Source organism: Notolepis coatsorum, assembly GCF_963971535.1.
Source record: "Notolepis coatsorum genome assembly, chromosome: 2".
Lineage (NCBI taxonomy): Eukaryota > Metazoa > Chordata > Actinopteri > Aulopiformes > Paralepididae > Notolepis > Notolepis coatsorum.
Window position 1 is genome coordinate 219,649,059 of NC_140166.1, and position 18,785 is coordinate 219,667,843.

At 48.4% G+C, this 18,785-nt stretch overlaps 1 protein-coding gene across 1 annotated transcript in view; it reads right to left on the minus strand.

Moving 5' to 3' along the window:
• Window positions 1-15,539: 15,539 nt before the first annotated feature.
• gpr68 (G protein-coupled receptor 68) overlaps window positions 15,540-18,785 on the minus strand; it is a gene marked incomplete at both ends in the record, with an annotated part of 42,168 nt that continues 38,922 nt past the window's right edge. The window contains 2 exons of the mRNA XM_084308540.1: window positions 15,540-15,952; window positions 16,878-17,058. Of these exons, the coding sequence (XP_084164666.1) occupies window positions 15,540-15,952; window positions 16,878-17,058 (594 nt within the window). The remainder of the gene's footprint in view (window positions 15,953-16,877; window positions 17,059-18,785) is intronic.

Below are 18,785 nucleotides of genomic sequence, written 5' to 3' on the forward strand. Positions count from 1 at the left end.
TGTGCGTGAGGCTGTTTGTAGAGCTAAATCTATACTTTATATTATTGCTATCTGTCCATTCTCATTGTCAATTGACACTATAAACCGTCCCTTCAATATGCCTTAAATAAAAAAAAAATTCATCAATATGTTCCCATTTTATAGCGTTGTGAATATGAACGTTATAGCAGAATGTTCTGGGGTATTTCCTGGAACGCGAGATATAAGGTGCTAAGCTAATAACGTTAAATCGAATGGCGTTTCGACTATAGACAAGCTAGAGCTAAAACTCAAAATGCATATTGTCGGTATCATGGTCCACCATGAAGGCATGAAAGGGGGGGGGGGGCGGGGGACGTCGTTTCTGATTATTGAAGACCAATAACGGCATTAGCCTCAGTAGCCTTATTCGCTGATCGGCTGGTTGGGTATGATAACAAGGCCTGATCACCATGTAATTTACGTGAAAAAGCTCTTACCTGTGGCCGGTTGGACTGCAAAAAGGATTTCCCAGTTATCGACCGCCATCTGGTAGATCCATATGTCCATTGGGTGATGATATATTCCTTTACTGCATACTGAATTCAGCGTCCCAAAAACTATTCCAGGCCATCGGCTACACGCATAGCTTTAGGCTAACAGAAAAGCCCATTAACACTTTGAGCGCCACGCCGGGTTTTCCTTTTTACCCCCTTGATGCCACGGTACACGGCCCATGTTAACGTTAATATCGCCTAATCTATGTTTTAAATTATGCTATGTGTCTAATCTGCCCATCGCTTATCAAAGAATCATTTTCCAGTCAACATTGGCAAAGCAGATTGTGTTTTTATCGCTTAATTTCCTTTTTATAGCATTTTGAAAACCACTCGGTTTCGAAAAAAAAAAAACCTTTTACTGGAATATTCCAGAACGTTATCATTTGTCTGTCTATTTATGAATCGTTTTCAAATAAACGCTAGATGGTCGATAGTATATGTGTGCGCACGCACGCTCGTGCCGTGCGCTGATAATCGCTGCTATTATTTCCTCATGGCTTTTACAGTGAAACAGCCATATCACATATAGTGGAAACGCTTATATCTCCATGAAAACGAGTCTGATTATCCTAATACTGATTGTTACAAAGGATCAGATTAAACCGAATATATATATTCATTGATTGATATATATTGCATAGTATTTGTATATCGTTTGATATCCCTTGTATATTCCTTGTACATATACACGGAATGTCCCTTTAGCCTAGTCCAGACCATAATATTTCATTCTCCTATTGGACAGCGGTCCACAGGCGCCAGGGGCCATGCCCCCGGAGCCAGGTTCAAAGTCACCGTTAAGACATGTCTGTACATGCCCGGCCTTGCCCAGGAATACGGCGACAGAAATGAGGTTGGCACTAGTTTGTTCACCGGGCATATAAATATAGCGCAGGTGAATACAGAAGCACTTAGTCAGAAACTTAGGAACTAAAGTTGAAGCCTCACCCACGATACAACGTGCGGTGAAGTATGGCCTGTTTGGCCCCAGAATAGAGCATTGAGACCGCGTGCGAATTAATAACTGAATTGTCAGAGTTTGGCGCTATACCGTCGAGTGCGACATATTTCTATTAAGTCAGTAATAGTCTATTTATGTATAGTGTATCGTGCGGCTAAAGTTCTACAGTGACCAGCATCACCAACGCTTCCTCGTACCAGCTAGAGTCTTATCCAGGCTGGGCTGCTTTCATGGCGCTTTCACCCGAGGAGACCTAGACGAGAACCGTGTGGACATGTACACTGGATTAATCTACCCGACGACTACATAGCCCTTTGCGGCTGGAATATATTTGCTTTGGTCCTGTGATTTATGGAGCGGAGAATCTACCCGACGCCTACACGTGTAGGATTTACCCTGTGGGGAGCCACGTCGAGCCTGCGCCTCAGAGAGCCTGAGGCCGGCTAGCTTTCTTCACTGTGGAGCTACAGTCTACGGAGAACAGCTGTATTCGTCTGTGGATCAAGAGGCTACTGCACCGTCTCCTGTATTTGGAGTCTCCTTAGTCATCGTTGACCAGACGTTCTACTACCGACAGATCCCCTACCCCTGCTGGCTTACTACAGGGGGGACCCTTCCAGTATCTCCCGCTATATATTACTAGTGTACCATAGATGTAATTCCCTAAGATTCAGGTTGTATACTTGCCTCCTGCGTAACCAGAGAATGGACATTCAGTATTGATTTGCCTACGCATATTCATTTGCCTTATAAGCGCAATCCAAAGTGACCAGAAGTATATTAATGTACCTTTTGCTGCAATAAATACTTAATAATTACTTTGTGTGGAACCGATTTCATTGTGGGAAGTGTTCATCATATTTAGATATCATGTACTGTATGGCCAGTAATTAAAGTACATAAAGCGGTAGTGGTTTAATGATACCATACTTATCAATACAGTCAGGGAATTGTACCCCTCAGTTACAATTGGTCCTTCGAGCCAGAGGGTAACTAGCGTAATATTAATATAGTGGTATTAATATTGACATGGCCTATGATGAACACTCCACAAAACGGTCCTCCTAAAGTAGATCGCCCGCAGCGTAGACGGCAGATACCTCAGTACTTAGAGGATTACGTTGCCAATATACTACCTAGCCTTCTACAGACGGTAAACGCGGAAAAAGTAGATAGTAAAATTATGTCCGACCCTATCGACCAGGCTACCCCGCCAATAGAGGCCCTAGTGGGTTCTAACGTAACTGACCAAGCTCACGGTAGGGACCAGGAGGGACCCGACACGACTTTACCCCCCGCCAAGACCGAAGAAGTAGTCCCCGGAGAGCTCCAGGAGAAAGACAGCCCTCCAGGGATGGAACTCTACCCGCTACAAGAAGAGGAGAGCACCCCGGAGATGGATCTCCAGGACTCGCCACAGGAGAACAGATCTCCAACGAGTACTGCCAGGAGCGGATCACCTCAACCAGCGTCTTCCCCCAGCGAGGCGGACAAGATGCTGGCACAGGCATTCCTCGCCAGCCTAGCAGCCTCAACAGAGCGCGATCGACTCCAAGCACAGACGCTTAGTGAGCGCGAACATTCTTCCATGGAAAGAGAACGCCTTCAGGCGCAGCAACGGAGCGACGAAGATCGTATACGTCTAGAGATTAGACGCCTTCAGACGGAAGAGAATATGGTAAGGGACCGGGCCGAAGCCCAGCGCGCCGCCGCCGAAGCCCAGCGCGCCGCTGCCGGTGCCCAAAGAGAAGCAGAGCGCGACCTCGCTCTCACCAAGCGCGAAGCCGAGCGCGACCGATTACAAGCGCAGATAATGGAGCAGCTGATCGCCAGGGCAACACCCCCTCCCTCCGCACGGGGTTCCAGGGCCTCGTCAAGACACGGGTCAAGGGCACCCTCCCCTACCCGATCAAGCGACCCTGAGCCCGACCACCAGAGAGAGCCTATACCCCCCTCCGAACTCCTTCCCCGACCGGTCCAAGTGAGACCCAGCTACAAGGAAGAAACGGTCTACACCGCGGAGAGGCTAAATAGACGACCACAGGATCTAGAGGACCTGCCAGAGGAAGAAGAAGAGGGAGAGGAGGAGAGTCAAGCCCGACAGCAGCACAGTACTCCACAGGACCAGGAGGTCCAGTACAGCCCAGGCTCTACCCCCGCGGCTCTGCGCTACAGACCCCCGACCCAATTCACGGGTGAGCTTGACGCACGACCAGCCCCGAGGAACAGCACCTGGATACGCGGGCCATGGTACCCAGCAGGTACCAGCCCACCAAGAGGCGTAAGAGGAGACTCGCCTAGGAGGCCTCTCTTCCAACGCTCACCGATGTGCCAGCCATCCATGGCATCATACATTGGCACACCGTCGTTTCCGGACTTCACCCACGAGAACAGAGCACAGTACACGGAGCTACGAATGTGCTTAGAGACAATGTTGTCCGATGTAGCTGACGAACCGTACAAGTATGCTATCCTACTGAAGCACCTCAAGGTGCCCCGAGCGCACAATATAGCGCTGGCCTATGCCAACTCTACTACCCCATACACAGCGGCTCTAGCAGCACTCGACCAAAGATATGGACGCATATGGGACTACGTAATACAAGAGATAAGGCATATTGACCGCCTACCCCCAGCCACAGACAATCGCTCACTAGATGACCTGTCTATCAAGGTACAATCCCTGGTAGGGATGCTGGGGGCGCAAAGAGAAAAGGGTATGCACGAACTGTACGTAAACTCTAATGTCGAGAGGATTTTAGAGAAGCTTCCGCCCGCCCGACAAGAGCGCTTCAGGCGGCAAAGAGACCACCGTGATCCTAACGGTCCCGAGCCATCCCTCCTAGACCTAGCCGACTTCCTAGCGAGAGAAGTCAACAGCCTACGGTTGGATACGTTCATGCGGAGCACACCAAGCTCCAGAGAGGGACCTAGGAGAGCAAATGATGGCCGAAGATTGGTGACCGTCATGCACCAATCAGAATCAGTACCGAGCAGCAAGAACCACAGTACCCCCTCGATGAAAGAGAAGTGGAAGATGGTGTGCCCGTACTGCGAAAAGGAACACTGGTTGTCACAATGTGACATGTTCAAGAAGATGACCGCCGACGAGGTGAGTCAATGGATAAAGTCCAACCGACGCTGTTACCGATGTGCGCGCAGTCACATGGCAGCCGATTGCCGCTTAAAGAAGAGGTGTAGTCGGTGTGACGGAGCCCACCTAGATGTCCTACACGACAGTAACAGAAGAAAGCCTGCACCCTCAAGCAGCACAAAGGCAAGTGTTATGTACATTGACCCCGCCAGCAGCGGGGGCGCCCGGGTGCTCTTAAAGGTGGTCCGCGTAACACTGAGTTACCAAGATAAGGTCATGGACACTTACGCCGTCCTTGACGACGGGTCAGAGAAGACCCTTCTCCTCGCGTCCGCTGCGGCCCAGCTGGGGCTGCGGGGGAGCGAAAACCAGATGACGATTCGGACAATAAGAAGAGATCTAAAGACGATAAAGGGCGAGAATGTCTCCTTCACTATCGCAGCAAGCGGGCAGCCAGAGAGACGGTATAGGATTACTAACGCTTTCACCAGCCAAGAAATAGGCCTGTCGCAGTACACCTACCCCATCGCCAAGCTGATGGATAAATATGTGCACCTGCGTCAACTACCTATACCGCTCATAGACGGTGCCACCCCGACCCTGCTGATAGGCTCCGACCATGCAGACCTCATCGTCCCGATTGACCGGGTCCACACAGGGCCCAGAGGCTGTCCTGCAGCAGTCGAGACCCGCCTAGGATGGACATTACAAGGCCCCCTCGCTAAGTCTCTTAACCGAACAGCAGCCACTAACTGCCTCCACTCCAGAGTGACAGAAGAAGACACCACCCTCCTACAGCATGTCGAGAGGCTATGGACACTAGAGACAATGCCCTTTAAGAACGAAAAGAAAGACATTCGTTCCAAGGAAGACATTTACGCTATAGCCCTCCTCGAGCAAGGGACAAAGAGAGTCAAAGTCAACGGAGTGATGAGATACGCAACTCCACTCCTGAGGCGAGAGGGTATGCCTACCTTCCACGCCCCAAAAGAAGCGACGGAGCGGTATCTATTGAACACAGAGCGGCGCCTAGCCAGAGACCCCGCTCAAGAGACGGTGTACCGCGCTGAGATTAACAAGCTAATCACAGCGGGACACATAAAGAAAATTGACATTAAAGAGGCCGATCAGACGACCGAATCATGGTACGTGCCGCACCACAAAGTCCACCACAACGGCAAGGATCGTATTGTGTTCAACTGCAGCTACCAGATCGGATCACAAAATCTGAATAAAGAGCTCTTGCCCGGCCCAACACTCGGCCCCTCTCTACTAGGCGTGTTACTACGTTTCCGCCAGGACAAGGTGGCCATCAGCGGCGACATCAAAGGGATGTTCCTGCAGGTGAGACTAGTGGAGGAGGACAAGCCCCTGCTGCGGTTCCTATGGAGAGAGAGGATCGGGGATGAGCAACCAGCCATCTATCAATGGGAAGTCCTCCCTTTCGGAACCACATGCAGCCCATGCTGTGCTACGTTTGCACTGCAAAAACATGTCGCAGAGGACCCAGCAGCTGATGAAGAGGTCCGACAAAGTGTAGGAAATAGTTTCTACGTGGACAACTGTCTGCAAAGCGTCTCGACGCCAGAAGAAGCCGAGGCCCTTCTACTCAAGCTCCGCGCCTCCCTGATCAAAGGCGGCTTTGAACTCAGGCAGTGGGCCAGCAGCGACCCGCAAGTATTGCGCAGCCTCTCCCCCGAGGACAAGGCAGCAAGCAGCGAGACCTGGATGGCGACCATCCCAGGAGAAGCCCAAGAAATGACATTAGGACTAGTCTGGCGCTTCAAAACAGACTCGCTCCATTATAAACACACACCCCTGACCAAGGAGCAGGGAAGGTCGACTGCACTACCGACCACCAGACGGAGTGTATACAGAACACTCGCCAGACAATATGACCCGTTGGGATGTATTCTACCTTACACCACCAGGGCAAAGATGATTGTAAGAGCGTTATGGGACAAGGACCAGGGCTGGGACGACCCCATACCCGAACACCTTGCATCCACATGGAGAGAGTGGGAGACGGAACTCAGCTCACTCCCAGGTGTCAACATACGCCGCAGCTACTTCCCACCCACAGTGAGGCCGGAGACATGCCAGATGGACCTGCACGTCTTCAGCGACGCCTCCGAAGTAGCCTACGGTTCGGTGGCCTACTTGCGTGCCCGAGAGGAGGGAGGAGAAATACATACTGCTTTCATCCTGGCTCGCTCAAGAATAGCCCCACGAAAGCAACAATCTATCCCGCGTCTAGAGCTCTGCGCAGCCCTAGCAGGAGCGCAACTCGCCACGTTAATCCAACGTGAACTCACCATTCCGGTGCAAAGAACAATCTTGTGGTCAGACTCCACGACAGTACTCACATGGATCCGGTCTGATTCGTGCAGATACAAGGTCTTCGTGGGAGTCAGAGTCACAGAGATTCAAGATTTAACAGAAGTAGCAAGCTGGAGGTATGTGGACACAAAACACAACCCAGCTGACGTCATCACCCGGGGAATGTCCCTGGATGACCTCACCCGTCACAACCTATACAGTGACGGGCCAGAGTTTCTCAAGCTCCCGGAAGAAGAGTGGCCTACACCCACCCCACGGGAAGCGAGTAAAGAGGAGGCCGAAAACAAGAAATCTATGTTCTGTGGATTGAACACACTCGTCTCCACAGACCCCGACATAGACGATTGCCTCACCCTAGAGAGTGCGCAGCTAAAGACATTCCTGTGGCACCACCCAGAGGTTCAGCTCACTACTGACATTACAGCAGCTGACTACGAAGAAGCAGAACTTCTTCTACTACAACGAGCCCAGAGAGACTCGTTCCCCGATGAGCTAGACTGTCTACAGGGAGCAAAGCCCGTCCCATCAGACAGCAGACTGCTCCACCTAGCCCCCGAGAGCGACGCCCATAGTCTCATCAGAGTGGGTGGTCGTCTGCGGAGAGCTCCAGACTTACCGGATGACGTCAAGTACCCGATAGTCTTAAACAGCCGACACAAGGTCACAGAGCTGATCATAAAGAAATACGACAAGGATGTGCACCACGCCGGGGCAGAGAGAGTCTTCGCGGAGATCAGACGTCGTTATTGGATACTGCAAGGGAGAGAAGCAGTGCGGCGCTTCCAGCGAACCTGTCTAGACTGTCGTAAGTGGCGAGCGCAGCCCAGTATACCCCGGATGGCTGACCTACCTCCCTGTCGCCTCCGACTCGGCGACAAGCCTTTTCACTCCACCGGTATGGACTGTTTCAGCCCGCTGTATATAAAGAAAGGAAGAGGAACCGAGAAGCGGTGGGGTATTGTATTCAAATGCATGACCACCCGAGCGATGCATATAGAACTCCTTCCAACCATGAGCACAGACTCATTCCTTATGGCCTTCCGAAGATTCACATCGCGGAAAGGCAAACCGTCTATATTATTGTCTGATCACGGGACAAACTTCAAAGGCGGAGAAAGAGAGCCGAGAGAGAGCTTCCAAGCTATGGGCCCAGAACTTAAGACCCACCTCGCTCCATCCCAGATTGACTTCCAGTTTAATCCCCCGAACGCACCTCACTTCGGTGGAACTTGGGAACGAGAAGTACGTTCAATAAAGACAGCCCTGTACGCCGTGCTTGGGGCCCAGACCGTGGCGGAAGAAGTCTTAATGACAGTCCTCACGGAGATCGAGGGAGTATTGAACTCAAAGCCCCTCGGTTACGTCTCAAGTGATGTAGCAGATGTCGACCCAGTCACCCCCAACACACTCTTGATGGGGCGGCTGGACCCCGCGCTACCCCAGACAATGTACAGGCCTGAAGAAGCGAACGGCCGAAGAATGTGGAGGTACAGTCAAGTATTGGCTGACAAGTTTTGGAACAGCTTCCTACTCCACTACCTACCGTCTCTACAGACCCGCCAGAAATGGGTGAAAGAGAGAGACAATTTGACAGAAGGAACAGTCGTCATGATTATCGACCAGTCACTACCCCGAGCTATGTGGCCGGCTGGCCGCGTAAGCAAAGTGATCACCGGTGCCGACGGAAAGGTCCGAGCAGCCGAAGTGCTCGTCCAAGGGCGGATCTACACCCGACCCGTGGCGAGGCTAATAGAGTTGCCAAGGCTCCCCGATACTATCGATGACGACCATGACCCCATGACTTTGTGAACTGACCGACCCCTCACAACAGACATTGAGTAGTGGACAGTGCGGTTAATCTGTCTCTGCTTAGCTAATTAGGTGGGACTAATTAGGGGGCGGCTGTTACAAAGGATCAGATTAAACCGAATATATATATTCATTGATTGATATATATTGCATAGTATTTGTATGTCGTTTGATATCCCTTGTATATTCCTTGTACATATACACGGAATGTCCCTTTAGCCTAGTCCAGACCATAATATTTCATTCTCCTATTGGACAGCGGTCCACAGGCGCCAGGGGCCATGCCCCCGGAGCCAGGTTCAAAGTCACCGTTAAGACATGTCTGTACATGCCCGGCCTTGCCCAGGAATACGGCGACAGAAATGAGGTTGGCACTAGTTTGTTCACCGGGCATATAAATATAGCGCAGGTGAATACAGAAGCACTTAGTCAGAAACTTAGGAACTAAAGTTGAAGCCTCACCCACGATACAACGTGCGGTGAAGTATGGCCTGTTTGGCCCCAGAATAGAGCATTGAGACCGCGTGCGAATTAATAACTGAATTGTCAGAGTTTGGCGCTATACCGTCGAGTGCGACATATTTCTATTAAGTCAGTAATAGTCTATTTATGTATAGTGTATCGTGCGGCTAAAGTTCTACAGTGACCAGCATCACCAACGCTTCCTCGTACCAGCTAGAGTCTTATCCAGGCTGGGCTGCTTTCATGGCGCTTTCACCCGAGGAGACCTAGACGAGAACCGTGTGGACATGTACACTGGATTAATCTACCCGACGACTACATAGCCCTTTGCGGCTGGAATATATTTGCTTTGGTCCTGTGATTTATGGAGCGGAGAATCTACCCGACGCCTACACGTGTAGGATTTACCCTGTGGGGAGCCACGTCGAGCCTGCGCCTCAGAGAGCCTGAGGCCGGCTAGCTTTCTTCACTGTGGAGCTACAGTCTACGGAGAACAGCTGTATTCGTCTGTGGATCAAGAGGCTACTGCACCGTCTCCTGTATTTGGAGTCTCCTTAGTCATCGTTGACCAGACGTTCTACTACCGACAGATCCCCTACCCCTGCTGGCTTACTACCGGGGGGACCCTTCCAGTATCTCCCGCTATATATTACTAGTGTACCATAGATGTAATTCCCTAAGATTCAGGTTGTATACTTGCCTCCTGCGTAACCAGAGAATGGACATTCAGTATTGATTTGCCTACGCATATTCATTTGCCTTATAAGCGCAATCCAAAGTGACCAGAAGTATATTAATGTACCTTTTGCTGCAATAAATACTTAATAATTACTTTGTGTGGAACCGATTTCATTGTGGGAAGTGTTCATCATATTTAGATATCATGTACTGTATGGCCAGTAATTAAAGTACATAAAGCGGTAGTGGTTTAATGATACCATACTTATCAATACAGTCAGGGAATTGTACCCATCAGTTACACTGATAATATAGATTCCTTACCTGACATCAGATGGTATCCAAATGGTATATTCCAATTCCTGATCACCATTCGAAAAAATCGATAAGTATATTGATCCAACGTGTGTACAGTATAACCCATGATCGCCGCGGCTCAGAGGCTCCAGAATGAACTCTGGTAACTCCGGCTGCATGGGTGAGAAGTAAAATGTGGACTGGAATATATTTTTCCCCCATCCATTTTCATTGAGTCCATTCCAAAAGGGTGATTTACCATCTGGGAGACGATAGTGGGCGCTTTTTTCACATCTGATCGCCGGCGGCCCCTGGATCTCCAACGGTAGGCTCGCGTGATGCAATATGATTTCAGATCGCTAATAAAAAAATAAAAAAATAAAATTCGAGAAAAGCCGTGATGTGGCTTTCAACGTCACGATCGTAAACCCAAGATTAGCCGTGAGTGGCGCTCAAAGTGTTAATAAAAAAAAATTAAAAAACAGGGAACACTGCATTATCGAGACAGCGCCCCTACGAGGATCTGGCCGGTAATACACTTTTCCGAATTCCAAGAGTAGGGTAAATCTGCAGTGCCGCTCGGTGACATTGAGTAGGATATTACAATGGAATAAAAGCCAAAACAACCTTACCAAGTATATATATATATATACGTGGTTGGCCGTCAAGCGTTGGATCCGAAACACGTATATATACGTGGTTGGCCCCGAATGTGTTAATGTACGTTGTTCCTCTCTAACAAATTAATTGAAACTGAAACTGAAATGTCTCTAATGAAGAGAAGTAGATTCTTTATCAGTCGGCTTACAGTCTAAGTCTCTAGTGACCTTTACAAGTATTGCATCTGATGGGTACTCGCTATCTAGGACTCAAAATCTGTATCAGCATCACATCATCGATACTATCGATGACGACCATGACCCCATGACTTTGTGAACTGACCGACCCCTCACAACAGACATTGAGTAGTGGACAGTGCGGTTAATCTGTCTCTGCTTAGCTAATTAGGTGGGACTAATTAGGGGGCGGCTGTTACAAAGGATCAGATTAAACCGAATATATATATTCATTGATTGATATATATTGCATAGTATTTGTATGTCGTTTGATATCCCTTGTATATTCCTTGTACATATACACGGAATGTCCCTTTAGCCTAGTCCAGACCATAATATTTCATTCTCCTATTGGACAGCGGTCCACAGGCGCCAGGGGCCATGCCCCCGGAGCCAGGTTCAAAGTCACCGTTAAGACATGTCTGTACATGCCCGGCCTTGCCCAGGAATACGGCGACAGAAATGAGGTTGGCACTAGTTTGTTCACCGGGCATATAAATATAGCGCAGGTGAATACAGAAGCACTTAGTCAGAAACTTAGGAACTAAAGTTGAAGCCTCACCCACGATACAACGTGCGGTGAAGTATGGCCTGTTTGGCCCCAGAATAGAGCATTGAGACCGCGTGCGAATTAATAACTGAATTGTCAGAGTTTGGCGCTATACCGTCGAGTGCGACATATTTCTATTAAGTCAGTAATAGTCTATTTGTGTATAGTGTATCGTGCGGCTAAAGTTCTACAGTGACCAGCATCACCAACGCTTCCTCGTACCAGCTAGAGTCTTATCCAGGCTGGGCTGCTTTCATGGCGCTTTCACCCGAGGAGACCTAGACGAGAACCGTGTGGACATGTACACTGGATTAATCTACCCGACGACTACATAGCCCTTTGCGGCTGGAATATATTTGCTTTGGTCCTGTGATTTATGGAGCGGAGAATCTACCCGACGCCTACACGTGTAGGATTTACCCTGTGGGGAGCCACGTCGAGCCTGCGCCTCAGAGAGCCTGAGGCCGGCTAGCTTTCTTCACTGTGGAGCTACAGTCTACGGAGAACAGCTGTATTCGTCTGTGGATCAAGAGGCTACTGCACCGTCTCCTGTATTTGGAGTCTCCTTAGTCATCGTTGACCAGACGTTCTACTACCGACAGATCCCCTACCCCTGCTGGCTTACTACCGGGGGGACCCTTCCAGTATCTCCCGCTATATATTACTAGTGTACCATAGATGTAATTCCCTAAGATTCAGGTTGTATACTTGCCTCCTGCGTAACCAGAGAATGGACATTCAGTATTGATTTGCCTACGCATATTCATTTGCCTTATAAGCGCAATCCAAAGTGACCAGAAGTATATTAATGTACCTTTTGCTGCAATAAATACTTAATAATTACTTTGTGTGGAACCGATTTCATTGTGGGAAGTGTTCATCATATTTAGATATCATGTACTGTATGGCCAGTAATTAAAGTACATAAAGCGGTAGTGGTTTAATGATACCATACTTATCAATACAGTCAGGGAATTGTACCCCTCAGTTACACTGATAATATAGATTCCTTACCTGACATCAGATGGTATCCAAATGGTATATTCCAATTCCTGATCACCATTCGAAAAAATCGATAAGTATATTGATCCAACGTGTGTACAGTATAACCCATGATCGCCGCGGCTCAGAGGCTCCAGAATGAACTCTGGTAACTCCGGCTGCATGGGTGAGAAGTAAAATGTGGACTGGAATATATTTTTCCCCCATCCATTTTCATTGAGTCCATTCCAAAAGGGTGATTTACCATCTGGGAGACGATAGTGGGCGCTTTTTTCACATCTGATCGCCGGCGGCCCCTGGATCTCCAACGGTAGGCTCGCGTGATGCAATATGATTTCAGATCGCTAATAAAAAAAATTAAATCCGAGAAAAGCCGTGATGTGGCTTTCAACGTCACGATCGTAAACCCAAGATTAGCCGTGAGTGGCGCTCAAAGTGTTAATAAAAAAAATTTAAAAACAGGGAACACTGCATTATCGAGACAGCGCCCCTACGAGGATCTGGCCGGTAATACACTTTTCCGAATTCCAAGAGTAGGGTAAATCTGCAGTGCCGCTCGGTGACATTGAGTAGGATATTACAATGGAATAAAAGCCAAAACAACCTTACCAAGTATATATATATATATACGTGGTTGGCCGTCAAGCGTTGGATCCGAAACACGTATATATACGTGGTTGGCCCCGAATGTGTTAATGTACGTTGTTCCTCTCTAACAAATTAATTGAAACTGAAACTGAAATGTCTCTAATGAAGAGAAGTAGATTCTTTATCAGTCGGCTTACAGTCTAAGTCTCTAGTGACCTTTACAAGTATTGCATCTGATGGGTACTCGCTATCTAGGACTCAAAATCTGTATCAGCATCACATCAACACAATTGATTTATAAAGGTATTTCAAAGACGGCTAATAGCTGTAATAATATATCATTGTGAATGTGGCTGTCGTGGCAGTAAGTCAGATGTGTGGAACGGTGACGATTATTGACACGTCCTGTCTGTCTCTGTGACAAAACAACACTCAGTCAACTGTCTTCCGTCTTTGGGTCTCATAGACCCAGAGCAGACATGAACACATGTCCTAATATGGAATGGAACTAATATCCGTGTACATTCCATATTCCAAACATTGATAATTTCCCATGACTTATCCAGGCCTATAGACAATAATATATTTAAATTCCCCAGGTTGCAGGTACACCAACAATTCTGTCAAATTCTAGTTCTATGGCCTCCAAACGTCTGTCTCTCACTGAAGAATGAAGACGCACTCTTCAAAGATAGCTTGGAGGAGAGTCTCAGAATGAAGATGTGGCCATTTGTGAATCAATAGACAGTGAATGGAACAAGAGAGTTTCAGAATGAATGCAACAGTTAAAGTAGAAATATTACAACTGGGGGGCGCCCTCGTGGCGCACAGCATAGTGCCTCGCACACCTACAGTACGCGGCCGTCCTGCGTTCGTCTCCCGCTCCCGGTGATGTTTGCCGCATGTCTTCCCCACATCTCCTCCCGTTCGCCCTCTCCTCCGTCGGTCCTGCGTGACCAGTAAAAAGTTAAACATCTGTCTGGCTCTCTCTCTGTCTCTCTCTCTCTCTCTCTCTACGTTAGCAGACCTTCTCTCTTTCTCTCTCTCTACGTTAGCAGACCTTCTCTCTCTCTTGGTCCAGTACGTTAGCAGACCTTCTCTCTCTCTTGGTCCAGTACGTTAGCAGACCTTCTCTCTCTCTTGGTCCAGTACGTTAGCAGACCTTCTCTCTCTCTTGGTCCAGTACGTTAGCAGACCTTCTCTCTCTCTCTTGGTCCAGTACGTTAGCAGACCTTCTCTCTCTCTTGGTCCAGTACGTTAGCAGACCTTCTCTCTCTCTTGGTCCAGTACGTTAGCAGACCTTCTCTCTCTCTTGGTCCAGTACATTAGCAGACCTTCTCTCTCTCTTGGTCCAGTACGTTAGCAGACCTTCTCTCTCTCTTGGTCCAGTACGTTAGCAGACCTTCTCTCTCTCTTGGTCCAGTACGTTAGCAGACCTTCTCTCTCTCTCTTGGTCCAGTACGTTAGCAGACCTTCTCTCTCTCTCTTGGTCCAGTACGTTAGCAGACCTTCTCTCTCTCTCTTGGTCCAGTACGTTAGCAGACCTTCTCTCTCTCTCTTGGTCCAGTACGTTAGCAGACCTTCTCTCTCTCTCTTGGTCCAGTACGTTAGCAGACCTTCTCTCTCTCTCTTGGTCCAGTACGTTAGCAGACCTTCTCTCTCTCTCTTGGTCCAGTACGTTAGCAGACCTTCTCTCTCTCTCTTGGTCCAGTACCTTAGCAGACCTTCTCTCTCTCTTGGTCCAGTACGTTATCAGACCTTCTCTCTCTCTTGGTCCAGTACGTTAGCAGACCTTCTCTCTCTCTTGGTCCAGTACGTTAGCAGACCTTCTCTCTCTCTTGGTCCAGTACGTTAGCAGACCTTCTCTCTCTCTTGGTCCAGTACGTTAGCAGACCTTCTCTCTCTCTTGGTCCAGTACGTTAGCAGACCTTCTCTCTCTCTTGGTCCAGTACGTTAGCAGACCTTCTCTCTCTCTTGGTCCAGTACGTTAGCAGACCTTCTCTCTCTCTTGGTCCAGTACGTTAGCAGACCTTCTCTCTCTCTCTTGGTCCAGTACGTTAGCAGACCTTCTCTCTCTCTTGGTCCAGTACGTTAGCAGACCTTCTCTCTCTCTTGGTCCAGTACGTTAGCAGACCTTCTCTCTCTCTTGGTCCAGTACGTTAGCAGACCTTCTCTCTCTCTTGGTCCAGTACGTTAGCAGACCTTCTCTCTCTCTCTTGGTCCAGTACGTTAGCAGACCTTCGCTCTCTCTTGGTCCAGTACGTTAGCAGACCTTCTGGAGCAGGTAAGAGTTCAGTGCCTTGCTCAAAAACACATTGACAGGAATAGACACATTGGCTGTTGCACAGGATCGAACCTGTGATCTTCTGGTGACCGGACGCCGGTCTCTCTGTGGTCAGTGTGTTCACACTGCGGTCTTCTCCATGTCGTCCTGCTGCAGGTCGATTACATGACCGCTGGCCAGGACCCGAGCAGCGGCGTGTTCTCCGGTCTGCGTGATGACGACGTGTTTTCCGGCGTACATGTTGTCGCCGGCGTGGTGGTGTGTGCTGGTGTGCGTCAGCAGCGTGACCGACGACGGGTGTCCGTTGTTCTCGTCCGTCGCGACCTCGCGGGAGTGGGCGGGGCTTGCGGGGTGGTGGGAGGGGCTCGCGTTGCCGCGGCGACGGCAGCAGCAGAGTATCCTGGCGACGGGCTTCAGGAAGGCCCGGTGGAGGCCGCGCCGCGCGCTCTCGCTGACGAAGCAGTAGAGGGCGGGGTCAGCCACGCAGTTCAGACTGGTCAGCAGCAGGGACAGGTGGTAGTAGTTAAATATACCTGGAGGATTATTAGAAAATATATTAATTAGGGCTGTCAGTTTATCGCCTTAATTAGATTAATTAATTACACAGCAAATTATCGTGTTATGAAAATGAACTCAAAATTGAAAAATAAAAAAAAATAAATTGAAAAATTCTTTTTTAATCTCATTAATTCCATAAGAACGTAGAATAAACATTTACATTTTTTTTTTTTAAATGGTCCATTTGCATGTTCTTGGTATCTGATTCTAGGGACATCTATGGATCTCAGGGAATGTATTCCCAGTGTCAGAAATACTGTGTCTGTTACTAGGCTTGAGTCAATTGTAATGAACCAAATGAGAATATCAATAATTTTTTTTTATCTTTGACTGTGAATAACACCACCCTCAAATTGACCAGACCTGAAAAATCTAAGCAAATGAATAAAGGGAAGATGATTAAACAGAAGGTTTTGTAGATACAGTACTGAATCCTGCCATCCGGACACATGCAATTTGAAATATGATTATAGAATATAGAATATCAGGCCTAAAATGGTTATGCAATTAAAATGCGATTAATTAGATTAATTAATTACAAATCCTGTAATTATTTAGATTAATTTTTTTTAATCGCCTGACAGCACTAATTTATATCATATATTTATATATAAATATATATATTGTTTAATTAATTATTAAACAATAATCGGAGCACAGCAGAGCAGGTCAACTACCCCCCGAGAGATAAGATGACTACTTGAAACTTAATGACCATTAATTAAACATTTAATCCATATTGATTAAACATTTAATCAGCATTAATTAAACATTTAATTTACATTAATTAAACATTTAATTAGTGTTGATTAATGTATCTCCTAATCATGTGTCTCCTAATATAAGACATACTGTAAGTCGCATAAGAAACATAAGAAAACACAACATAAAACACACAACCTGCAATGAAGTTGCAGTCTCTCTCCAGCAGGGTGCGCACTAACAGGAAGACGTGATACGGAGAGAAACAGACGAGGAAGATGAGCACCGTACTGCTGACCAGCTGTCTGATGCGACTCTTCTGATCCGGCTGGGTCCCCGTGCTGCGGCCTACAGCCCTGAGGACACACAGGTAGCTCACCTGCAGACAGACAGACAGACAGGTAGACAGACAGGTAGACAGACAGACAGGTAGACAGACAGACAGGTAGACAGACAGGTAGACAGACAGACAGGTTAGACCTACAGCCCGCAGCACACACAGGTAACTCACCTGCAGACAGACAGGTAGACAGACAGACAGGTTAGACCTACCTCCCGCAGCACACACAGGTAACTCACCTGCAGACAGACAGGTATACAGGTGAGACAGACAGACAGACAGACAGGTTAGACCTACAGCACGCAGCACACACAGGTAACTCACCTGCAGACAGACAGGTATACAGGTGAGACAGGTGAGACAGACAGCCAGAAAGACAGACAGACAGGTAGACAGACAGACAGGTTAGACCTACAGCCTGCAGCACACACAGGTAATTCACCTGGAGACAGACAGGTAGACAGACAGGCAGACAGGTAGAGAGACAGACAAGTTAGACCTACAGTCCGCAGTACACACAGGTAGCCTGTAGCTGTTCCGCAACCGTTCCTACTTCCGGGGTAGGCCTGATTGGCCCCGACAGGCACGTGACCCGGCCCGCGGCAGCCCCAGGAGCAAGCGGAGTTCTGGAGTTCGCTTCGCCTTTCACATCGCTGCCGTTGGCGAAGGCAGACAAATGAATGACTAATTCGGTCAGAAATAACGTAACTAATAACGTTAGTAAGCACTGCTTATATGCTTATTATGTCTGCGGGGTACAGTAAACGTTTCTCCCGGTACATTCTGAAGAGCACACCGCTGTATGTTGGAGAACCAGCGGTCTTCCTCACTCGAGTGAGACTAAAGCCGTGCACTGCACAGTATCTAACAGTGTAACAGTAAGAAGCATTTTGGATAAAAGTATTCTGTACTTCTGTATGACAACAATGTATGCCTTTCAAATGTTAAATGATTAAATGATACACAGCGAAATCTACGCTCTCGCCTCTCATCCTGCTTTCGCCAACGGCAGCGATGTGAAAGGCGAAGCGAACTCCAGCAGTAGCGCGCTTGCTCCTGGGGCTGCCGCAGGGCGTGGCCGCGGCGGGTCACGTGCCTGTCGGGGCCAATCAGGCCTACCCCGGAAGTAGGAACAGTTGCGGAACAGCTACAGGCACACAGGTAGCTCACCTGGAGACAGACAGGTAGACAGGTGAGACAGACAGACAGACAGACAGACAGACAGACAGACAGACAGACAGACAGACAGACAGACAGACAGACAGACAGACAGACAGACAGACAGACAGACAGGTTAGACCTACAGCACGCAGTACACACAGGTAGCTGACCTGGAGACAGACAGACAGACAGGTAGACAGACAGACAGACAGACAGACAGACAGGTAGACAGACAGACAGGTAGACAGACAGACAGACAGACAGACAGACAGACAGACAGACAGACAGGTAGACAGACAGACAGACAGACAGACAGACAGACAGACAGACAGACAGACAGACAGACAGACAGACAGGTAGACAGACAGACAGACAGACAGACAGGTAGACAGACAGACAGACAGGTAGACAGACAGATAGACAGGTGAGACAGACAGACAGACAGACAGACAGACAGACAGACAGACAGACAAATAGACAGGTTAGACACATGGCTCGAGACAGTGGCTCGGGAGGTAGAGCAGTCGTCTGGTAATCCGGAGGTTCCCGGTTCGATATCTTGATCAAAAGTGTGTGGGTCTATTCTTTTTGTCATTTTATACTAT